This window comes from Colletes latitarsis, chromosome 8, assembly GCF_051014445.1.
Source record: "Colletes latitarsis isolate SP2378_abdomen chromosome 8, iyColLati1, whole genome shotgun sequence".
Lineage (NCBI taxonomy): Eukaryota > Metazoa > Arthropoda > Insecta > Hymenoptera > Colletidae > Colletes > Colletes latitarsis.
Genome location: NC_135141.1, coordinates 16734975 through 16753846, shown reverse-complemented (window position 1 = coordinate 16753846; position 18872 = coordinate 16734975). Strand labels below are relative to the sequence as shown.

The 18872-nt window shown below is 44.7% G+C and overlaps 1 protein-coding gene across 11 annotated transcripts in view; it reads right to left on the bottom strand.

The window, feature by feature from the left end:
• The window catches only part of Eph (Eph receptor tyrosine kinase), a 195264-nt gene that overhangs the window by 115569 nt on the left and 60823 nt on the right, over positions 1-18872 (bottom strand). For all 11 annotated transcript variants that reach the window (XM_076772060.1, XM_076772066.1, XM_076772065.1 and 8 more), the window contains exon 2: positions 10381-11238. In XM_076772060.1, coding sequence (XP_076628175.1) covers positions 10381-10510 — 130 coding nt within the window. In that variant the 5' untranslated portion in view covers positions 10511-11238. The remainder of the gene's footprint in view (positions 1-10380; positions 11239-18872) is intronic.

The following is an 18872-nucleotide window of genomic DNA, read 5'->3' as shown; positions in this document are numbered from 1 at the left end:
TAAAAGTGTTTTGTTCGAGAAGGAATGGGTAACCAGGGACAGCGAGACAACAGACGTGATTCTTATATGATATTAATTTATGTTGCTAACTATTAATTTGTGTAAATAGATTGTGTGCTTGGTGTGTTTCAAATTCGTTTATATAATTATATCTTTTGTACATATACAGGGTGTTCGGCCACCCCTGAGAAAAAAAAAAAGACGAAAATGAAGAATATCAATTTCTTGATTTTCAAAAAGTTAATAAAAAAATTTCAAATCATTCTGAAAAGATTATTTTTGGTTGCGGAGGTCAGTTACAATAAATTTTGATGAATATACATACCCCCGAAATCCTACTCAGTTTCGAAGAAAAATATTCAAGTAGGTGTTGAAAGTTTTGACAACCCTCTATAACGCTCCCATTAGATTAATTCTATTAATAAAAACATGAATTTGCATAAAGATCCGCAGTCTAGCTATAATATTGGAAAAGCCTAGATCATTATTTATCGAGAACCAGAAGTTGGCGACTTTGAAATAAACAGTTTGTTGCGCAGACCGAGTGGGCTGGGCGAGGATGAAGAGAGCAATAAAATTGAAACGAAGAAATTCGTTCCCTGTGGGCCACTGTATCATCGTGTATCTGCACTTAACTCGTCCGAGCAATAAAGGGTAAATCGTGTAGTCAATACCGAGTACGGGGATTTCCCGTCCTCGGTTCAACGATGACAGCTCGAACGTCCGTGTTCTTTTTCCGACCAAGCCAAAGGAACCCATTTGTCCCTCCCTTTTGTCGGGTAGCGCGATTGCGGCGTCTGCGGCGGAAACTGATGGCTATTGCCCGAAAAACCGAATAAGATTGGCATTAAAAGCGAAGGACGCGGTTATGTCCGGGACCGGATGGACGGTTTTTCCAGCGGAAAATATTGATTTTTAATCCGGTCAGTTATACCGCACCTTTGTGACTCGAGAACGAATATTGCGCCACACGGCGGGGCATATCGAAAAATTTAAATCATCTCGTCTGAGTTCCAAACTCCGGAGCCCGAGAGGAACCGAGAGAGAGAGAGAGAGAGAGAGACTGTCGCGAATAAAATACAATCGGTCACCGCGGGATTAAGGTAACTGTACCTGGATACCTGGCGCGGTACCGCTTCGAAAATTCCAGCCGGAGTCGGAGTTAATCGAAGATCGCGTCGCGGCGGTTTCCGCGCGTTGGATCGTCTCCTCGATCGGCAGGATTCCGCGTCCCGTTCCCACCGGCTAGGTTCGTCTCGTTCGCTCCGGAGGCGAGCCATACTTCTCTCGGGGCTCGGTCAATGAGAGTAGCCTACATTCGTCCGTGTGATCTTTTCCTCGGTGGCTGGCGCGCGCACGCACACAGATAGTCGGCGTGCAGGGGCAGGGTAACCGTAAGGCCTGCTCTCGTCGAGGTAGGGACGGGATCGCGCGCCCATAGTCGCGTACAAAAGGACACGGACTCACAAACGAGCACACGTACGGTCGTTCTGCCGTGAGAAGAGACAGCGGAGCGCACGCAAACGCGCGTCGAAGGCGGTGGCGGTGGCGGTGGCGATGGCGGCGGCGGCGGTGGCGGCGGTGGCGGTGGCGGTGACGGCGGCAGAGGCAGAGGCAGCACGCACCAGAGGGCCTCTGCTCGTCCTCTGGCCGTTGCTTTCTCTTTCCGTCGTTCGCGTGGTGCCCGGTTGGCTAGCTCCTCGTCGCACGGCCGGCAGGGGGCAAGTTTCAGTCCGTCCTTGTCAGCTCGATAGGATGCTGCCAGGCTTCGTACGACCGGGGCCTGGACCCAGAGTAGTAGGCTGTGTACAGGTATGCACGCGGTGGGCTGGCTGGGCATTCCTGCGGCGTTGCCGCGTCTCTTACTCACCGCGGCCCCGACGAGTGAGAATAAGAGAGAAACGAGAATATAGCCAGCAGGGACGAACGAAGAGAAGAACCGAGAGCTGGCCGAGCCGAGGGGACCGACGGACGAACGGGGGAGCCGAAAGAGGAAGGCACCGAGGCTCCGACCCACCGGAGCTCGAACGAGTCTTTCTGCCTTTTCGTGGAGGCAATCGAGTTTGCTCGAGAGAGGACTGCCTCCCTGGACTCGACCTGCTCCCGAGACGTTCGCCTGCTCCAGCTCCTGCACTCGCGGCCTCACCGATCGCCAGACCCCTCATCGCGACACATTTGCTTCGATTCCTCGATTTTCGTCGGACGATCGCCTCCTTCCAGGTCACCCGTGAAAATTTACGCGCGCAAACTGTCCACCAACCGGACAATCGACTTGGGAGACTTAACGCTGTAGGAACTCTTCTTTCGCTCCTTGCGCCGTGTCTTGGCCGCCGCCACGACGGTCAGGATGCTCAGAGTTTGGCAACATTCAATGAAAGTAGCGATGGAATCGAGCGAATCGCGATCGATCTCTGTTTCCACGAGCGTGCAATGAACCTTGAACGTTACTATGCTCCGGGACAGCGGTGGAGAACCTTTTGGCGTTGAAAGGCCGCGTATTCTTCGTGTAATTCTGTACCGATACTTTTGTCGAGCTAATATGGACGCGAGTTAAAGACTACACAGCAACAGAGAATGTTTCGTTCACCTAGGCCGCAAGAACTTGTTCCAAGAGGCAATAAATGCAATAATTACAGAACGCGTAAAAACAGTTGAAAAGTACTTTTGGAAAATAGATTGTACGATTGATAAATCAAGGTAGTAGCAGAAGCACCTTAGTTCGGTTTGCTTTTTGTTTGGTTTGACCACGCCCAATCATCGGTATGTGCGCTACGAATTTTAGGAGCGCGATTACTGGAACACCTTGAAATTTTCCAGTTAAGATAACGTTTGTTCAAATAGAAGAGTATACAGTAGTTGCTCGTTAACGTTAGCTTCTTTTTCCCTCGATATTGTTCGCGGAGCAATTCCTAGAACTGCTTCCACGAGATGAACGTTGCAGGCCTGATCATTAAATGTTCATACGTGAGATTAATCATACTTCTTTGAAAACGTGAAGAACGAAATTTAAACATAAGAAGAAATGCATAAAGATCAGATGTTGAACTCGCTAAAACGTCGCGAAATAATTAAAAATGCGATATAAAAAAATGTCTTAAAAGACGTAACGTTATTAACGAAGCAACCTTCATTATTTTTAATTTGATTTTAGACTGTCTGGAATAAACGAATGTTAAACATTTCTCTTTATTTCACTAGTTCTCGGTGTTTTTCAGTTTTGCATGCAATGCGATCGAGCCTAAGACAAATAACAGTTAGCAATTCCCAGAATAGTGCTTCCTTCGATAACGGTCGCGTCGCGGACCCGAGCTAGCAAACATTAAAACATTCCGTGTCGCGTGTGCCATCGACGGCTAAAAACGTATATTTTATAACTTTTTTAGTTTTTACAAGGCTTTAGAATATATTTCTACCAAAAGAACGAGGCATTATAAAAAATGCAGTATAGAACAAAGCACATTAGTTTGTTTAATTGTTATATATACAATTATTAATAATTACATATAATGGTTTTGTTAAAGCAAGGAATGCATAAAAGGGGCTTGTTCGGGCAATCGCTGCAAAATGTCATTATTGTTATGCTACTTTAATATTTTATTTCCCTTGTTTTTTACTTAACAAATTCGAGCACGGCGGTTCTTTTTAATAACCAAAAAAATGAAAATTGATTGCAGCGCCATGTGTACCACGAATGATACACGATGTTACAACTATTCCATACAAGCTAATTACTTATGGATCGACGATGTAACAAATTATTGTGTAGTAATATATCAATCTTTAGTCAAAACATCAAATGGTCTGGATGGAAAGTTGAGCAAAAATCGTTGTCAAAAATCGAAAACTGTATTAATTTTAGGAAAATCTATCGATTAAGTCTATTTACTTTAATCGATAGAGTGTAAACATGTTGCCGAAATCAAAGTAAAAAGATCAACGATAAAGGACGATTGTTTAAATTAATTCTGAAAAAGAGAGACAATTTTATTTTTATTTCAGCGTACAGATTTTCGGATCTTGAAATTCAATGGAAAAGATATAATTATCAACATTTTGACTACTATATTATGGAACTAAAAAAAAATAATTCTCAAGTCAACACATTCGCGAACAGTACTAATTTTAATGAGCCGCAAAAATGAACAGGCGATTTACGTCGAGTGTTGCAATTCTAAATTTTTAAATACACAAAGACGAAATAAAATGAAAATACTCGATACACCAGCTAACCATTACAGTAAAACGCATAATTTCGAAAAATAAGAATTATATAAAATTGTTTTGTAATTAAAACAAGGAAGACGGACAATATCGACGTTTTTATGTCTGGTTGGTTGTTTTGAATTGCAAAACAAGGAAAAACATAGAATCGCAGTGATATCGGTGTGATATCGCAACGACAAAAGTCGCTCGTCTGCTTCCAGTCTTATCAATATTTTGTTCAAATAACTCGCGTTACGTGATAAGAGACCGGTGCACGTTCGTTTGGTCGATTTGAAATTCATCGTTGGCGTACCCCGGATTAGTGGTTCTTATTTCGACCCCGGGTACAGAGAAACCGGGAGAGAGAATCAGCCTCCGGTCGAAATCGTATTAGACGATCTGCCAGTCTCATCGAGTCTCGTTACGGTCCACGGTTAAAGGGAATTCGTCGAAAGGAGAGATTCGAGGGTGGAGGCGGCGCAGGGTAATCGAGCCCTAAGCGAGTCCACGTAGCGAACGAACCATGGCGGTCTGCTCGCCAGTAGCTTGCTCGCCGCTCTAGAAAGTAATCGAGTTTCGGCCAGCGTGTTATTGCGTTCGGTTGAACCCTCTGAGGAGCTTGCCCGATCCGATGGAAGGAACCAAAGAGACATCCCCCGGCCGTCCAGACCGCCGACAGAAATTGATTTTGCGCATCGAACCGATCCACCTCGATAGAGAGAACTCTTATTTCCTATCCCCACCCCTACCCTCCCCTCCCCTCCCCTCCCCTCCCCTCCCCTCCCTCGATCACTGGTTGGCTTTAAATTTTCAAACTCCGCGTCCGGAAGAGCTGCGCGGCGCCCCACGAAGAGGACGAGGCGGTTAGAAAACTGTTGGCTCGACAAATTCGCTCAGCCGCGGAGAGTTTATCGTCGAAGAGGATCGGTGTTTACGAGTCCACCGGCGGATACGGTAATACGAGTAGTCGACCTCTCAGGGATCCGGTCGAAGAATGAAATTCAGAGATATAACGGGAGAAGTCGAGGAGAGCAAGGCATGAGCCGAGATATCCAATAGGCAAGGGTAACGAGAAGCTCGGGTTTCGTGCAGGTCGAAGGAAACGAAGTTAGCCGTCTCCATTGCGCAGACACGGTCCACCGGGAGCGTGTATCCTTGGGAAGTTCCATTAAACGCGTTACGTACAGAGGGAACTCCCCACGGGACCACGGTAGAGGAACTTGCCACGAGATTACTCGCCACCCGAGGAATCGACCAGAGGAGAGAGGATCTACCGAAAAATCTCGAAACTCTGCTAATAGAGGTGGGAGTTTACGGGTAAAAATTTCATGAAATCGTTCGGTTTTTCAAAACGGCAACCGGTGCTCGCGATCAGAATTGTTTCGTTCGTGCAACGTACGAAGGTCGTTCAATAAATCCAGGACCTGGCACTCGTAGCATCGAAAATGGTTTTTTACAGTAAGCATCGTGACTCGTCAAAGTCTCAGTTATATTCACCACATGGTTTCATTTTTATTGTCGATTGAAACAAGAAACTTCCTCTTCCACCAAAACAATACACGGGTGCACTAAAGTTCGAATTATTACAACATCCACCGTATTCACCGGATTTGGTCCCCAGTGGCTCTTTTTATTTCCAAACTTAGAAAAATGGCTCGGCGGACAACGGTTCACATCGAACGAGGAGGTCACCGCCCAAACAGATGCCTATTTTCAGGACCTTCCGAAATCTTATTTTTTAAATGGCGTAAAAAAGTCGGAGAAACGTTTGGAAAAGGGTATAGAGCTAAAAGAATTTTTTTATTTTGCAACATAGTCTCCTTTTAAGTCGATACGCTTTTTCCCTTTTACTACTTCCAAATAGTAGTTGGTGCCTTGGCGTTTACGTATGAGATGGCCTCCTCGTTCAAAGGAAATCTTTGTCCTGCAAGCGATATTTTAAGCTCAGAGTGCAAATAGTATACAAGAGAATGCAAGTTTAACGGATTAGATTTCAAGAACCTTTACGAACCATTTATACATCATTGTTACATTTCCTGTTAACACGTTTATCTTTCTATACAGGGTGTTTGGCCACCCCTGGGAAAAATTTTAATGGGAGATTCTAGAGAAACAAACACCTGTTGCAAAGTTGTAAACTAATCAGGTTATGTAATTTAATAATTGCCCACTTGATCATCGACCGTTGCAGTTAGACTGCGCCAATTTAATATTAACACTTTCAAATACAAGTATCTTATCACGGAACGATACTCGATTTTGCCCATCTTCGCAAAACTATTGACATCGACTGACACAATCGACTGGCAAACAACCGAGCGTCGAAAATTGTTGAAATTTTTCCAGGCATTCGTCAAAGCATACATATACCATTGTACTAGCAGAATGGTTTTGACGAGAAACGAGCCTCGTATATCGCGAAAATCGCGGCGCGCATCGAGAAAGCCACGAAGAAGAAGACCCTTCATCTAGAAATCGGATCACGTAGAGTAAACAGGCCCTGCTGAGTTTGCCAGTCAATTTCGGGGAGGCGTCCGTGTATCCCCCCCGCCGTTGGTCGCTTCTTTTCTTTCCGTGGAGAAAAGAACGCGCGTCGAAATGATCCCCTTTTAATGCCGCGGCACTAACTACCGGCACACCTCGAACGATCCCGCAATTCGGAAGATTGGCCCACATTACGAAATTATCGTTATTCCCCCGTTCGACCGAGGGATGAACCAGACGCGGGGGGAGAGAGAGAGAGAGAGAGACGGATCTACGGGGAACCCTGGGGCGGTAGGTTTTTTTCAGCATAAATATGGAAAACGTTCCGGGTAACCGAGCATCTCCGAGAAATCCGGCTTCCTAAAGCTTCGTGTTCTCGTCGCTCGAATAAATCTCTCCTGGCGGTTATAGACCGTGACACATCTATCGTCCACGCGGACGGATCGTTAAAAAGCGATCACGGAGACAACGTGGACGAGGAAGCTGAATCGTCAACGGCAAGAAGAAAAAAAATACAAGAAAGAAAGGAAAAGAAAAGAAATATCAGAATACGTCGCGTCGTTGAGATACTCTTTCGCGTCCCTCTGAATAACCGAGGCCCAAGCCACCGCGGCGAGTTTTCTCGGGACGAGTAAATATTCGACAGAGTACAGATCGAGTTCTCGGCAAATATCGCTGCACTAGGCTACGAGAATACCGATTAAGTCGCGTACGTTCGAGGGTTCTATATAGTCTTGGGCTAACATCGACCGAGTTCCCTCGGAGGAGCTTGATTCTCCGCATCTTGGATGGTACCGAGCATGCATATCAATGCGCATCGATTCGCGCGAGTCTGTAAACACACGGAAACCCGGGCTAATCTCGACGATACACAGCGATATCTGGGGATCGGTTGCGTTATCAGGCGGCGGGGATAATCGCGTTTCTAAAACGCGTTCGCGATTCCAATCCGACGCGCAGCTGTTCGAGCAACGTTTAAGACCGCGACGCCCCGTAACCCCGAGAATCGAACGTCCCGGTGTCTTCCGATAAACGGTAATCCCGCTGGTGGTCGGCCATAACGTTAATTAAGTTATTTACGAGCCGAGGATCAACTCAGGCGCGTCGTATCGAGAGATCTATCGATCCAGTTCGTCTCGGCCCTATTGGAAAAATAGAGAACGTATCTCGGAAGCGTAGGAACTAGTTCTCGGAGAAGCTAGCAATTACGTCGCCCGCGGAACGACCAGCAACGCTGCCGCCTCTTATCGACCGAGACTTTCCAGCGGAATCGTCCATAGATACAGACAAGGGCACGTCCAGTCGCAGGCGTACGACTTAATCGATGCATCTGGCTAAGTATACAGAAGGAAGTAGCAATCGCACAGGTATATCGTGTCCCGAGGTGTCGCGTTCACTACTATCATCTTGGTTCATGATGCAAACGATAGAGCCAAGCGCAACGTCTAGAGGATGTTTCGGTCAACGTATCCGTGGATCATCGACAGCATCGAGCCATTACTCGACTAATTTATTGCATACAAATATTACCGAAATATCAAGGTTCCATAATTTTTTTATCGAAAGTTATTGCGACAGAAACTAAACCAAAGCTTGAATCTCTTACTTGTTGAGTAAAAACTGTAGAAACTGTAGAAACTGTAGAAACTTCAGGACAATTGTGCAATTTTTATACAAACTTTGATTATTTTGCTTCGAAATAAGCAAAACTTCACCGAGAAAGTATGTTTTTCAATACAATTACAGTCATTTTTTAAAAACTTGCATTTTTATGGTCTTTCGTATATGGTTTGCGTTTTTACATTATTTATTTATTGATATTTCTATACTCCCAACAATTTTGAGCGACTTTCTTTATGATATGTGCTTCATAATATTCATAAGATTGTCAAATCATTATTAAGAAAAAGGTGCAACATTTATGGAACATTAAGAAACAGAACAACATTTATTATCTTAACAAATTATCGTAGTAAAAGCACGTTCCAATGCGGTTTTGACGTTTCTAAAAAAAAATGATAAAACCTTACAAAATTATACGCGAAAGTTGAAAAATTTCATAATGAAACACTTGTCGATGAAATTTTTTAATTATTCTTTTACAATATTACCTATACAAGCTTTCAAAAAAAAAATTTACAATAAGTAGGAGGTTTAAATTTGAATTTAGTTTCTCTCGTGATAATCTTGAATGAATTTCAACGGTGTTATGGAATTTTGAATGTTGACAATTTGTCAGTCGTATTCGAACGATGAAGTAAATTTTTCCAGTTATTTTAGTCAAGGTTCGTGACAAGCTCGTTTCAGAATCTACAGTTGAACAGAACCTTCCAGACAAGGCCACTGATGAACTACTTCCACCGCTCCGTTTTTTGTCGCCATATGTCCCTTTGCACAGTGTGGCAACCCCGGCATTGTATAAAAGTGGGAGTCCATCGATATAGAACATTCTTTGTCGTCATATTAATCTTAGGGGAAATAGTCAAGTAGCTTATACGCTGATGTCTTGCTTCGTGTAAACATTTATCACGATTCGACCAGCCTTTGTACTTCTCTATATTACTAACGGTATATTACACAGGGTGTTCGACCACCTCTGGGAACAATTTTAATGGGGGATTCTAGAGGCCAAAATAACACGAAAATCAACAATACCAATTTGTTCATGGAAGCTTCGTTAAAAATTTCAAATTGTTCTGGAAAAATTATTTTCGGTTGCGGCGGTCAGTTACAATCATTTTTGGTGAATAGACGTACCCCCGAAATCCTACCCACTTTCTAGAAAAAAATTCGAGAAGGTGTGAAATTTTTCGATGGAAAAAGAAAATTTCAAATCGTTTTGGAAAAATTATTTTCAGTTGCAGGGGTCAATTAGAATAATTTTTGGTGAATAGACATACCCCCGAAATGTTGCGCATTTTCGAGAAAAAAATTCAGAACTGGCTAAACTTTAAACGTCCAAGATAAACGATAGAAACTAAACTCTGATAAAAAAATGTTTAAGTTACCCACATAATTCTACGTTAAAAATATTTTTCCGTGCGTCGATTAGCAGTTGCTCTCTTTAAACAAAATTTTTAGTGAATTTGTGTGTTTAGTAAATAAAAAAATCGTCACGTTTCATATTTTTGTCATAACTTCTTAACAAAGCATTTATAAATTGTTTGTTATATAACACTTTAGTCTTATTTTGACTTGTAGAACACACTGCTGAAGTGTGTAAATGCGGAACACCCTGTACAAGTATTGGAAAATGTAAATGGGTCTAAAAAGACCCAGAGATCGCCGTTTAACACACGGATATTCATACCGCAAGATCGATGAAATTCAACATAAATGAGTATGTAATCTGAAAGCCGTGAAATTGGGGGTTCCGTAAATCTAGCGTTAAAGAAAAGCCAAAGTGCAGGCCGCTAGGGGGAGTTCCCCTATCGGAGCAGACACGGGGATCGTAGAGCGAGGGTTGAATGAAATTGAACTCGTCGATAGTTATCGATGCCGGTACTAGAGAGGTACCGAGCTACTACTTGTCCTAAAGTAAAAATACGCTTTGCACGATTAAAAGTGCAAGAAGTGGCCTTGAGCGGTCGGTAAATTTTCTGCGGACTTTAGTCGATAGCGCGATCGTCGATGGTAGGTTTTTGAATCGTGCTGTAGAGTAAAGAAGAGGAGAGATAGAGGGGAAAGGGTTACCTTGTTCCGCGTGGGTCCCTCGCGGGCAGATCAGCAACAGCAGCAACGGCAGAAGGTGGGCAGCGGAAGCAGCAGCGGCGGCGCAGGTGGCTAGAAGGCCTGCTACGCCCGCCATATTGAAGGGGGCCATTCTTATCGCAGCCCCACCGTGGGGCCGCCGGTCCTCTCACGATCTGTGCGAGGCTGCAGCACCGGCAGCGTCGTCACTCTCTCCTCCTCATGCCTCCTCCACGCTTCGTCTGCTCTTTCCGCACGTCACGCGACGACGACGTGCAACCACCCTCGTCGCTTCCTGACTCCTCCAGCTTCAACGCTACCACCACCTCCTCCTCCACCTCCCGCGTCTCCTGCCACCTCCTCCTCCTCTTGCTCCTGCTCCAGGTCGTGCAACCCTTTCGGATGCGCCGTGCAGCCTACCGGCGCTTCTTACCCCTCCGAATAAAGCTCGCCGACCAACCCTCGCGCGCTCTATCCTCCGGTATTGTCTCTCCTGCCCCCGGGAGAAGTTCGTCCCTCTAACGCGTCGACTCTCTTTCTTATCCCGACGAGAACGATCTCTGCGCCATTAAATCGATTAGGCCTGGCTGGATCGATCGGATTATAGGCCCTTCCCGTTTCGTTTCGTCGATGTAAGCGGAAGTAGTCGGCCGACGACTACGCGTAGCCTGCCAGAAACGCGTTCGATTTTCAGCCCGTCGTTTCGCCTATAAAGGGTTGCTTGCTCCTCTCTTAATGACGAGCCGAGTTTCGTCGCACTTCCTCCTGCGATCCTCGCTTTCTCTTCTCTCTTTCACCGGCCGTGCCTGCCGTCGACGCCTGAATTTCTCGCAGATGCGCGACTCCGACGGACTGCCTCGTCTGAAAGAAACAAAGATGAACCGCATTAATTAAAATCCGCGAAATATCCTTCCCCCTTTTGCTTGATCCCCGGTGCCAGCCGAATAGACCGGCGACACTCTATTTCCATCCCTTTCTCGCGCCCGAGCGTCAAGCGGGCTCTAATGACATCCCTAAATGGAAACAACGCCCCGGGTTGGTCTTTGGCTCCGTTTCGCGGTTCCACCTCGATCGAGACGCTGCACTCTGGCCGCGGTTTATGTACGTTTTCCGACTCGTATTCGCGACCCTTTCTTTCGAACTTTGCTCGCGTTAAATGATCCGCGGGTTCGGCGAAACTTTGGGAATTTACGAAGCGCGCTTCCGCACGGTCGCTCTCTACTTTTATACTTTTTTCTCTATTAACGAAGGTATGCGGAACACGAGGGTAGAACACGAGGGTAGAACACGAGGTCCGGCTGTTTACAAATTTGGTAAATAGAAATAAGTAACCGTCGAGCAAAATTTCATAACAACCGAGGCGCTTGGCTGCGGAATCCATCGCCGGGAAAACTTTCGTCCCGTAGGTTAAGAGGACAGGCAGCTTCGATTAAGTTAAACCCCGAGCCGAACGGGGAAACTTTGGAGACGCCTTTGCGCGGCTTTGCCGAACGGTTTACTTTCATCGGCCCGCTGAAAGTAGTCTTCCACCCTCGGTCCGCACCGAATAAAGTCGAATAAACTCGTACCCCCTCGAACGGAGCGAAACCCAGACCTCGTATACCGAAATTCATCGAGTGGAAACGAGCTTCTTTTGTGGCCGAACGTGACCGATCGTTCCGTCCCCCTCCCGTTCCGCCGTGCAATCAAACGTTTCCGACGCGGTTCGTGAAAATCAACTACCGAATATTGCCTCGGACCCTGTTCGAGAACGGGCCCGTTAATGACCGCGATCGACAACCGTTTGGCACCTGTACTGTTAAGCCCGATGACTCTGCAACGATCATTGTTTCTCCGGATATTCCTTGAAGCGTGCCAAATGACGCGTTACCAGCCAGATGGACGGGACGACTTGGCGTTCCAAGATCATAAACCCTCTGTGTCTGCCTCTTCTTTCGATTCTTCGTCTCGATCGCTTACGCGCGTCTCCCCACGCGTATCGATCATTCCGTGAGCATCGACTACCGACTTTTGCCCTTTCGCGCCTAAATTACCAGCGGGAGGGGGTGTGTTTGTCGAGACCATCGGTAGAAATTATTAAAAATATGCTATTTATTTTATATATTAATATATAATTATACGAATATGTATCCCAATTAAAAGAAAACCCACATTTAAATGAAAATACGTGCAATGGGTTAGTTCTGGCTAGAAACTCGTAATATTGTGAGTAATCGTTTATTTCGGGTCTCGGCCTGCATTTTACAAAATTCCGGTTAGGTCTGAATCAGGAATCAATTTGTTTAATATTGTGTGGAACCTTTTCTCCATATCCTCCGTATTGAAAATATAACGTTCCACGTGGTTTTAACTTCGTAATAGCTCACACATTTTCTATACGGTTTTTTGTATCAGACGACTGTGAAAGCTAATCTAAGACATTGATGTTTGAGGATGCTTTTGTTTTGCCCTTGGTTTTTCAACTTCGCCGACACTCAGAACGCACAAAGGATGCGAAGAAAACATGAAAACTGTTTATTAAAGTCTGCAAGAGTGTGGTTCGGTGAAGACAATGCGTAGGAGATAACGATCCAAAACACCAGAGTCATCTGTGTACCACATGGGAAAAAGAACATGGCATCGATGTCTTAGATTATCCTTCATAGTCACCTGATACAAATCCTATAGAAAATGTGTGAACTATTATGAACTTAGACCTACGTGGATAGCATATATATTTTCAGTGAAGCGATTATGTCGTCCTATAAGGAGGACATGGAGAAAAGCTTGTTAAAAATATGCCAACTCGGACGTACTATTATATCTGTATTTGAAACCTATTTTTGAATTTTTCAAAAATACTTATTGCTTTCTTAGATATCCTATATTTACCATTGACGTTTAAAAATCGATTTAACGAGAATATTAATAAACGGGATAAAATTCCATCGCACAAATAATTTAGTAGTAAATTTAAATGCTAAGAAAAATAATACATCGTTACAAAAGTTTACTGCCAATCGGTGATCTAATCGAGTTAATACAAATGCCTTGTTTAAACAACAATTAAATAATTATATGTAATTAATATTTCACTTAAAAAGGTTTCTCGGATAATCTACTAAATGAAGTACAATCTATGCTAGCACGTGGCGGTCCGTAGTGTTTTAAAATAGTAAACTAAAAAATTTAGTATGCTTTTTATTGTTTTCTAATATCTCTGACAGATTATCCGATATATGCAATTTTAGATACAGGAGTTGTCTTATGTTTCCAACTGTTCCAACATTTTTTTTCATCGCTTAGCTCTCTGATAAGATAACCTGGCGATACATATGCTATGACGTTAAAGATTACAAGAAAATAAGGGTATTTAACGATTGCTGGTAAATATTCTAGGAATTTTATAGGTCAAAGTAAGCCAAAAAATATCAAGAGTAACGAAATTGTGTTTAAACCATTGTGTTCGAGTTTTATCAAAAAGGATACAGAAAAAAATTTCTTTAACATTTTTATGCAAATTTTTCAAGTTCTTAACACTAGATTTACCGAACCCATCATTTTGACGGATGTTAAATTCCATACTTAAAGTTATAGAACGCGTAAATATTATGTGTCAACAATTTAGGTTGAATTTGATGAATGTAAAAACACGAATATACAGGGTGTTCGGCCACCCCTGGAAAAAATTGTAATAGAGAAAATTTATTTATAACTCATTTGTACAAGTATATACTCAAAAACGTTTATAGAATGTGGTGTCGTAACTCTTGGAGGGAGGAGGTTATCTTCCTCGAGTCCTCTATGGATCGGAGCGAAAAAAGTTCAAGAAGCGCTGTTTTACATAACATTTTAGAAAGGGTTTAACACACTGACTGTTAGATCGAAACCGTGCAATTTTTACGAGGCTAAAACTTTGATTTTTGAGATTGGTAAACTACATAGATTAAAATTTGTCTCGATCTTCGCCAAAAATTCACGAATTTTATTTAACATTTAATTGCTAATTGTTTCAGTTCCACGGTGAAAAGTCCTGTGACCCGTGTATGGACAAGGTGGCAATCAAAGCGTCAAACTAGATCTATAATCGACAGTGTTCGCGTATCGACTACTAACTGACCTAATCGAAAAAGACTCAGCACGTGCGGTAGACGTGACTGACATAATTGACTGGCGAAAAGTACAATATCCGGAAGAGTCACGATTCCTCGAACGTAACGAGTTAAATGCAACGCGGTCGGATCGAAATGGTATATCTCGTCTTTTGGATTATTCTCGCGGGAGGGATTGCGGTAGTATCTCGAAATCAGTGTCGGATGCACGAGTGGCGCGGCGGTTTCGAAAAGAGAAGAGAGAAGGAGAAGGAGAGAGCGAGAGCTGGAAAAAGCGTGCGTGGATACGCGCGGTCGGACTAATTCCAAGTTCAAGGTCGACTTGCATCACACACGCGGCATGCATGCGTCTAAGCTCGGTGAGATTCGCGCGTTAGCCGGTGAACCAGTCATCTAGCCGCAGTCTAAAAGGGGGAAATGGCAAAAGCCTGAAGAAAGGAGGAAGAGAGAGACCGAACGCAACTTTGGGGTTCGTGGGTGCGATGGAAGGGGCTGTAGAGATGGGGTGGTGAGGTGGGGAGCGAGGGGGTTTTAGGATCAATACCATGCGTTTATCCGTCTCTCTCGGGCTTCGGGTTCGGGCACACATAGAACCGCGAGACGAAACGTGCGAGCAACAGAGACGGAGTGTCAAGGTTTTGGTCGATCTCTTTCGCTCCGGTAGGCCGCAGGGTCTGGCCGGCGTCTCGTCATTCTTCGACGAAAAGAGACGAGAACAAGGGAGAAGAGAAGCGAAGAGAAGCGAAGAGAAGCGAAGAGAGGAGAAGAGATAGAGGGCTCGGTGTACGAGAGGTGAAGGGTTCCAAGACAGGGCAGAGCGGGGAGGGGCAAAGGGAGGGTCGGGGCAGAGGACTGAAGGAAGCACGAAATTCTAGAGTACCAAAATATAGTAGAGTGGGAAGGTGGACCGAGGGAGAAAGGGGTGGAAGGCGCGCTTTAGGAGTTCTTCTAAAGCGGGCAAAGACCTTCCCTCTCCTTCCCTCGCGTTCTCTTGCTCTAGCCAGACCAGCCAAGATGCATCCGCGAAATTGCAGACTTCAGTGAAATGCTGCTGGTAGCTGTGCAGCGCCTCCTAGGTCTATGGTGCTTGCCTTCTTCCGTTGCCATTGCTCACGAGTGGCCTCGTAAAAAATTTAAGATGTCCTCCTCCTCTCCGTCCCGCGCCTTTTTCTCTTTTCACCCTTCTCCTCTGGTCCTTCGCTCTTTCCTCCTTGACTTTCTCATCCTCCGCGACTCGACCGAGCTAGAAATCCGTAGTGCCTCTTTTCACCGGCATCTCTCTTTCAACTTTTTGACAAGACCCAGGTAGCAATTGCCGAAAACAGCTTCGCGTCTCGAAAGAGACAGAGAGAGAAAGACGAAGACAAGACCGGTCGAGGAGCAGAGCCTGACAGAAGAGCGGGCGGTAGCCCCGTGGGAGGGGGGATGATGAGTATCTAGCCTTCCTTTGATAAACCACGATTTTCCATTTTTTTCCTCATTTTTACCCCTTCCCATCGGGCAACCGTTACTTTTGGTTCCTTCGAAGCAGATGTAAACACGATGAGGATCGTCTGCAAGCGGGTCGGGCACTCAGAAGGTGGTTGGCCACCTTCTTCAGCGTGCAAAGGCCTCGTTCTTTTTCCATTCTCTTCCGGCGTAGACTTTCTTTCCAAGTACCTGCTTACGATGGATCCCGCGAAATTGCAGATTTCGGCAACGGCAGGAGGACGCGGGACGGGTTGGACCAGGCCTCGAGAGGCTCGTGAAAATTTTAAGCCGTCTCTAATAGTACTCGAACAGGTGCAACCGAGGCTACGGGAACGTTCGCCGCTGCCTCTAACGAGCACTTCTTCTTCCCGTCCACAGCGAGAGTATTATAAAACGTCCTTTGAACCTTACGCGGGGTTGAAACACGGACGAGATGTAACGCCGATATTTAAAATTTTAATCCAACCTGAAACCTCGTCGCTCGTTCCTCTTCCGAGGTTCGAAAACATTTCGCCCGGTAGCCCGCCGGCGCTGCCCGGCCATTCCCTCGTAAAATACAACGCGAATATTTTAACATCTCGATCCCGATCGTAAATCAGCCGGGTTTGTTTTCGTTTTCCTACGAGAAAATTAAATTCTCTCTTCCCCTCGGCGCGTGTGTTTCTCAGTTCCGGCGATGATGTTCCCAGCAGAAGGAAACCCTCGGCACGTGGAAAGCTTTCCCACTTTCTCTCTCTCTCTCTCTCTCTCTTCTCCCTCGAAGCACACGCTTTCCCGCGACATTACAGATTCTCTCTCCCTCTTTTTCTCTTTTCTCGATTTCTCCAAACTACCCGAGAGTTTCTTTGCTTCTCTCCTCGCGCCATTAGCTTCCGTGACCGCCTCGGGACAAATTCTATTTCCGGTTGAATTTAAGACCCTCCGGAATATACGGATTTATTTCACGGCTGCACTCGCCAGAGACGAGAGGAGGGATGTGGAAGCGTGGCAGAGGGTGGAGGTTTTTACTCCGGATCCGAGGAGGCTCGTAAACGTAACAAAGGAAAGACGTATATGTACTCCGAGAAGAGACGAGGAAGAAAAAAATATACAGAGAGAGAGAGAGAGGGGGGAAAACGGTGAAAGAAGGAAAAAGGAAAGTTTCCCGAAATTATTATACCTTGGACGATCGCCATTCCCGACGATGCTTCTATTTTCCTCGAAACTCTCCGGGACCCCGTATATTTCCGTTCCAAAGTTTCGGGTGTTTCGTCGCGAAAGATGTCCGCGGGAAAAATTCCATTTCCGATGAATTTAAAGGGAACGACTGTGTAAGAACGACGCACGGGGAACACCGCCACCGGTGGTTAGATTTATTTTCTAAGGACTCTGCCCACCGTGCCCTCCTTGTCGAGGTCTGCTGCGGCGAATTTAAAAACAGCCCTTTGAATTTCGAACGTTCCCGCTCTTCTCGTTTCTCTTTTTACCCCCCTAAGCTCGTCTCGCTCGCCAAGAAAGAACGATCGAAACGCAGGACAACGGTATAATAGAATTTTTTCGACGTCTCGGCGCTAGCTAGCTGCAATTCGCGTTTACTCCTCGCGGCTTCCCTTTCTTTTTTTCCACCGTCGCTCCGTAATTAAAAACAATAATGTCGGCTGGGTACGTACACCCTCCCTGTGCAGCCTCTGTTATCGCGCTGCCTCATCGTTGGGGGTATTTTTGTTTCTCTCGCGAAAATACGCCGCCGCCGCCGCCGTCGTCGCCGCGCCAGACAGATTCGCGTTACGAAAATATCGGTACAACCAGGGGGGCGGATGCGGCTCGATAACTCTCGAAAACACGGCCTCTCGACCGGCGTCCGTCCGTCTATCGTTTCGATTAACGAATCCCGTAAATCACTCGCGGCGTCGCCTACGATATTTCTAACGTTTATTCCTGTTTACGCGGTGAGGACGCGTCCGGCCCGAAACCGTACAACCTATATACCGGAACAAACATTTGAACGCCCTAAAATACGGGATACGACCCAGAGAGCAGGTGACACCTCTTGAAAAAATAAATCGAAACTCTGGAATAATACTTTTAAATTCGATCCAATTTTACGGATCCCGCTACGGGCTTGTCTCGTTTAACGCATCCGGTGCGCAGAGTTACGATGTTGTTTTTCAAAATGTCATTTAATCTCGAATCGTACTTTTGTTTTTGCTTCGTCGACCGGTGACCCGGTAAACATTAGAGGACTCTGTTTTACGAATACTTGTAATACACGGATATCTGTAATCGTTCATTGTATTATAATTGTTATTATTTTTTATGATACTTTTGTAATCTAAAACAATCATATTTTATCATGTTTCTAATTTAACTACTGCAGTAATATGCTCTTCTTTAATATCTTTCTCATCCTTTAAATCAACTTAGAATTATTTATTATTTCATTCAAATTTAACTACAAATAGAATCAAATGCTTTTTAGTTGTAGGTACTAATCACACTTATAGCTGTATGTTAAATCTTTTTTGTATATCACTTTGCAAGGTTTATTTAGTTAAACCAGTTTAGGGTTGTAGTAAATAGATCCTTTATTCTATGCACATAGCACGATATGTCTAACACTATAGTTTCCTACTGACCTAGATAGTGTACTCTCCTATTGATAATTTCGTAGAAATATGTCATGTTATTTAAACATTCGTGGATCGACTTCCAATTATTAGGAAATAAAGTTCTTTCCTCTAACTGATGTGAAATTACACGGCGGTTATTTAAATTATTTGAAATTATTTGAATTTTTTTCTCGAAAGTGGGTATGGATTTCGGAGGTATGTCTATTCACCAATAATAATTGTAATTGTCTCCCACAATCGAAAATAATTTTTCCAGAATGATTTGAAATTGTTTAATTTAATTTTTAAATAACTTTAACGAAGCCTCCATCGACAAATTGGTTTT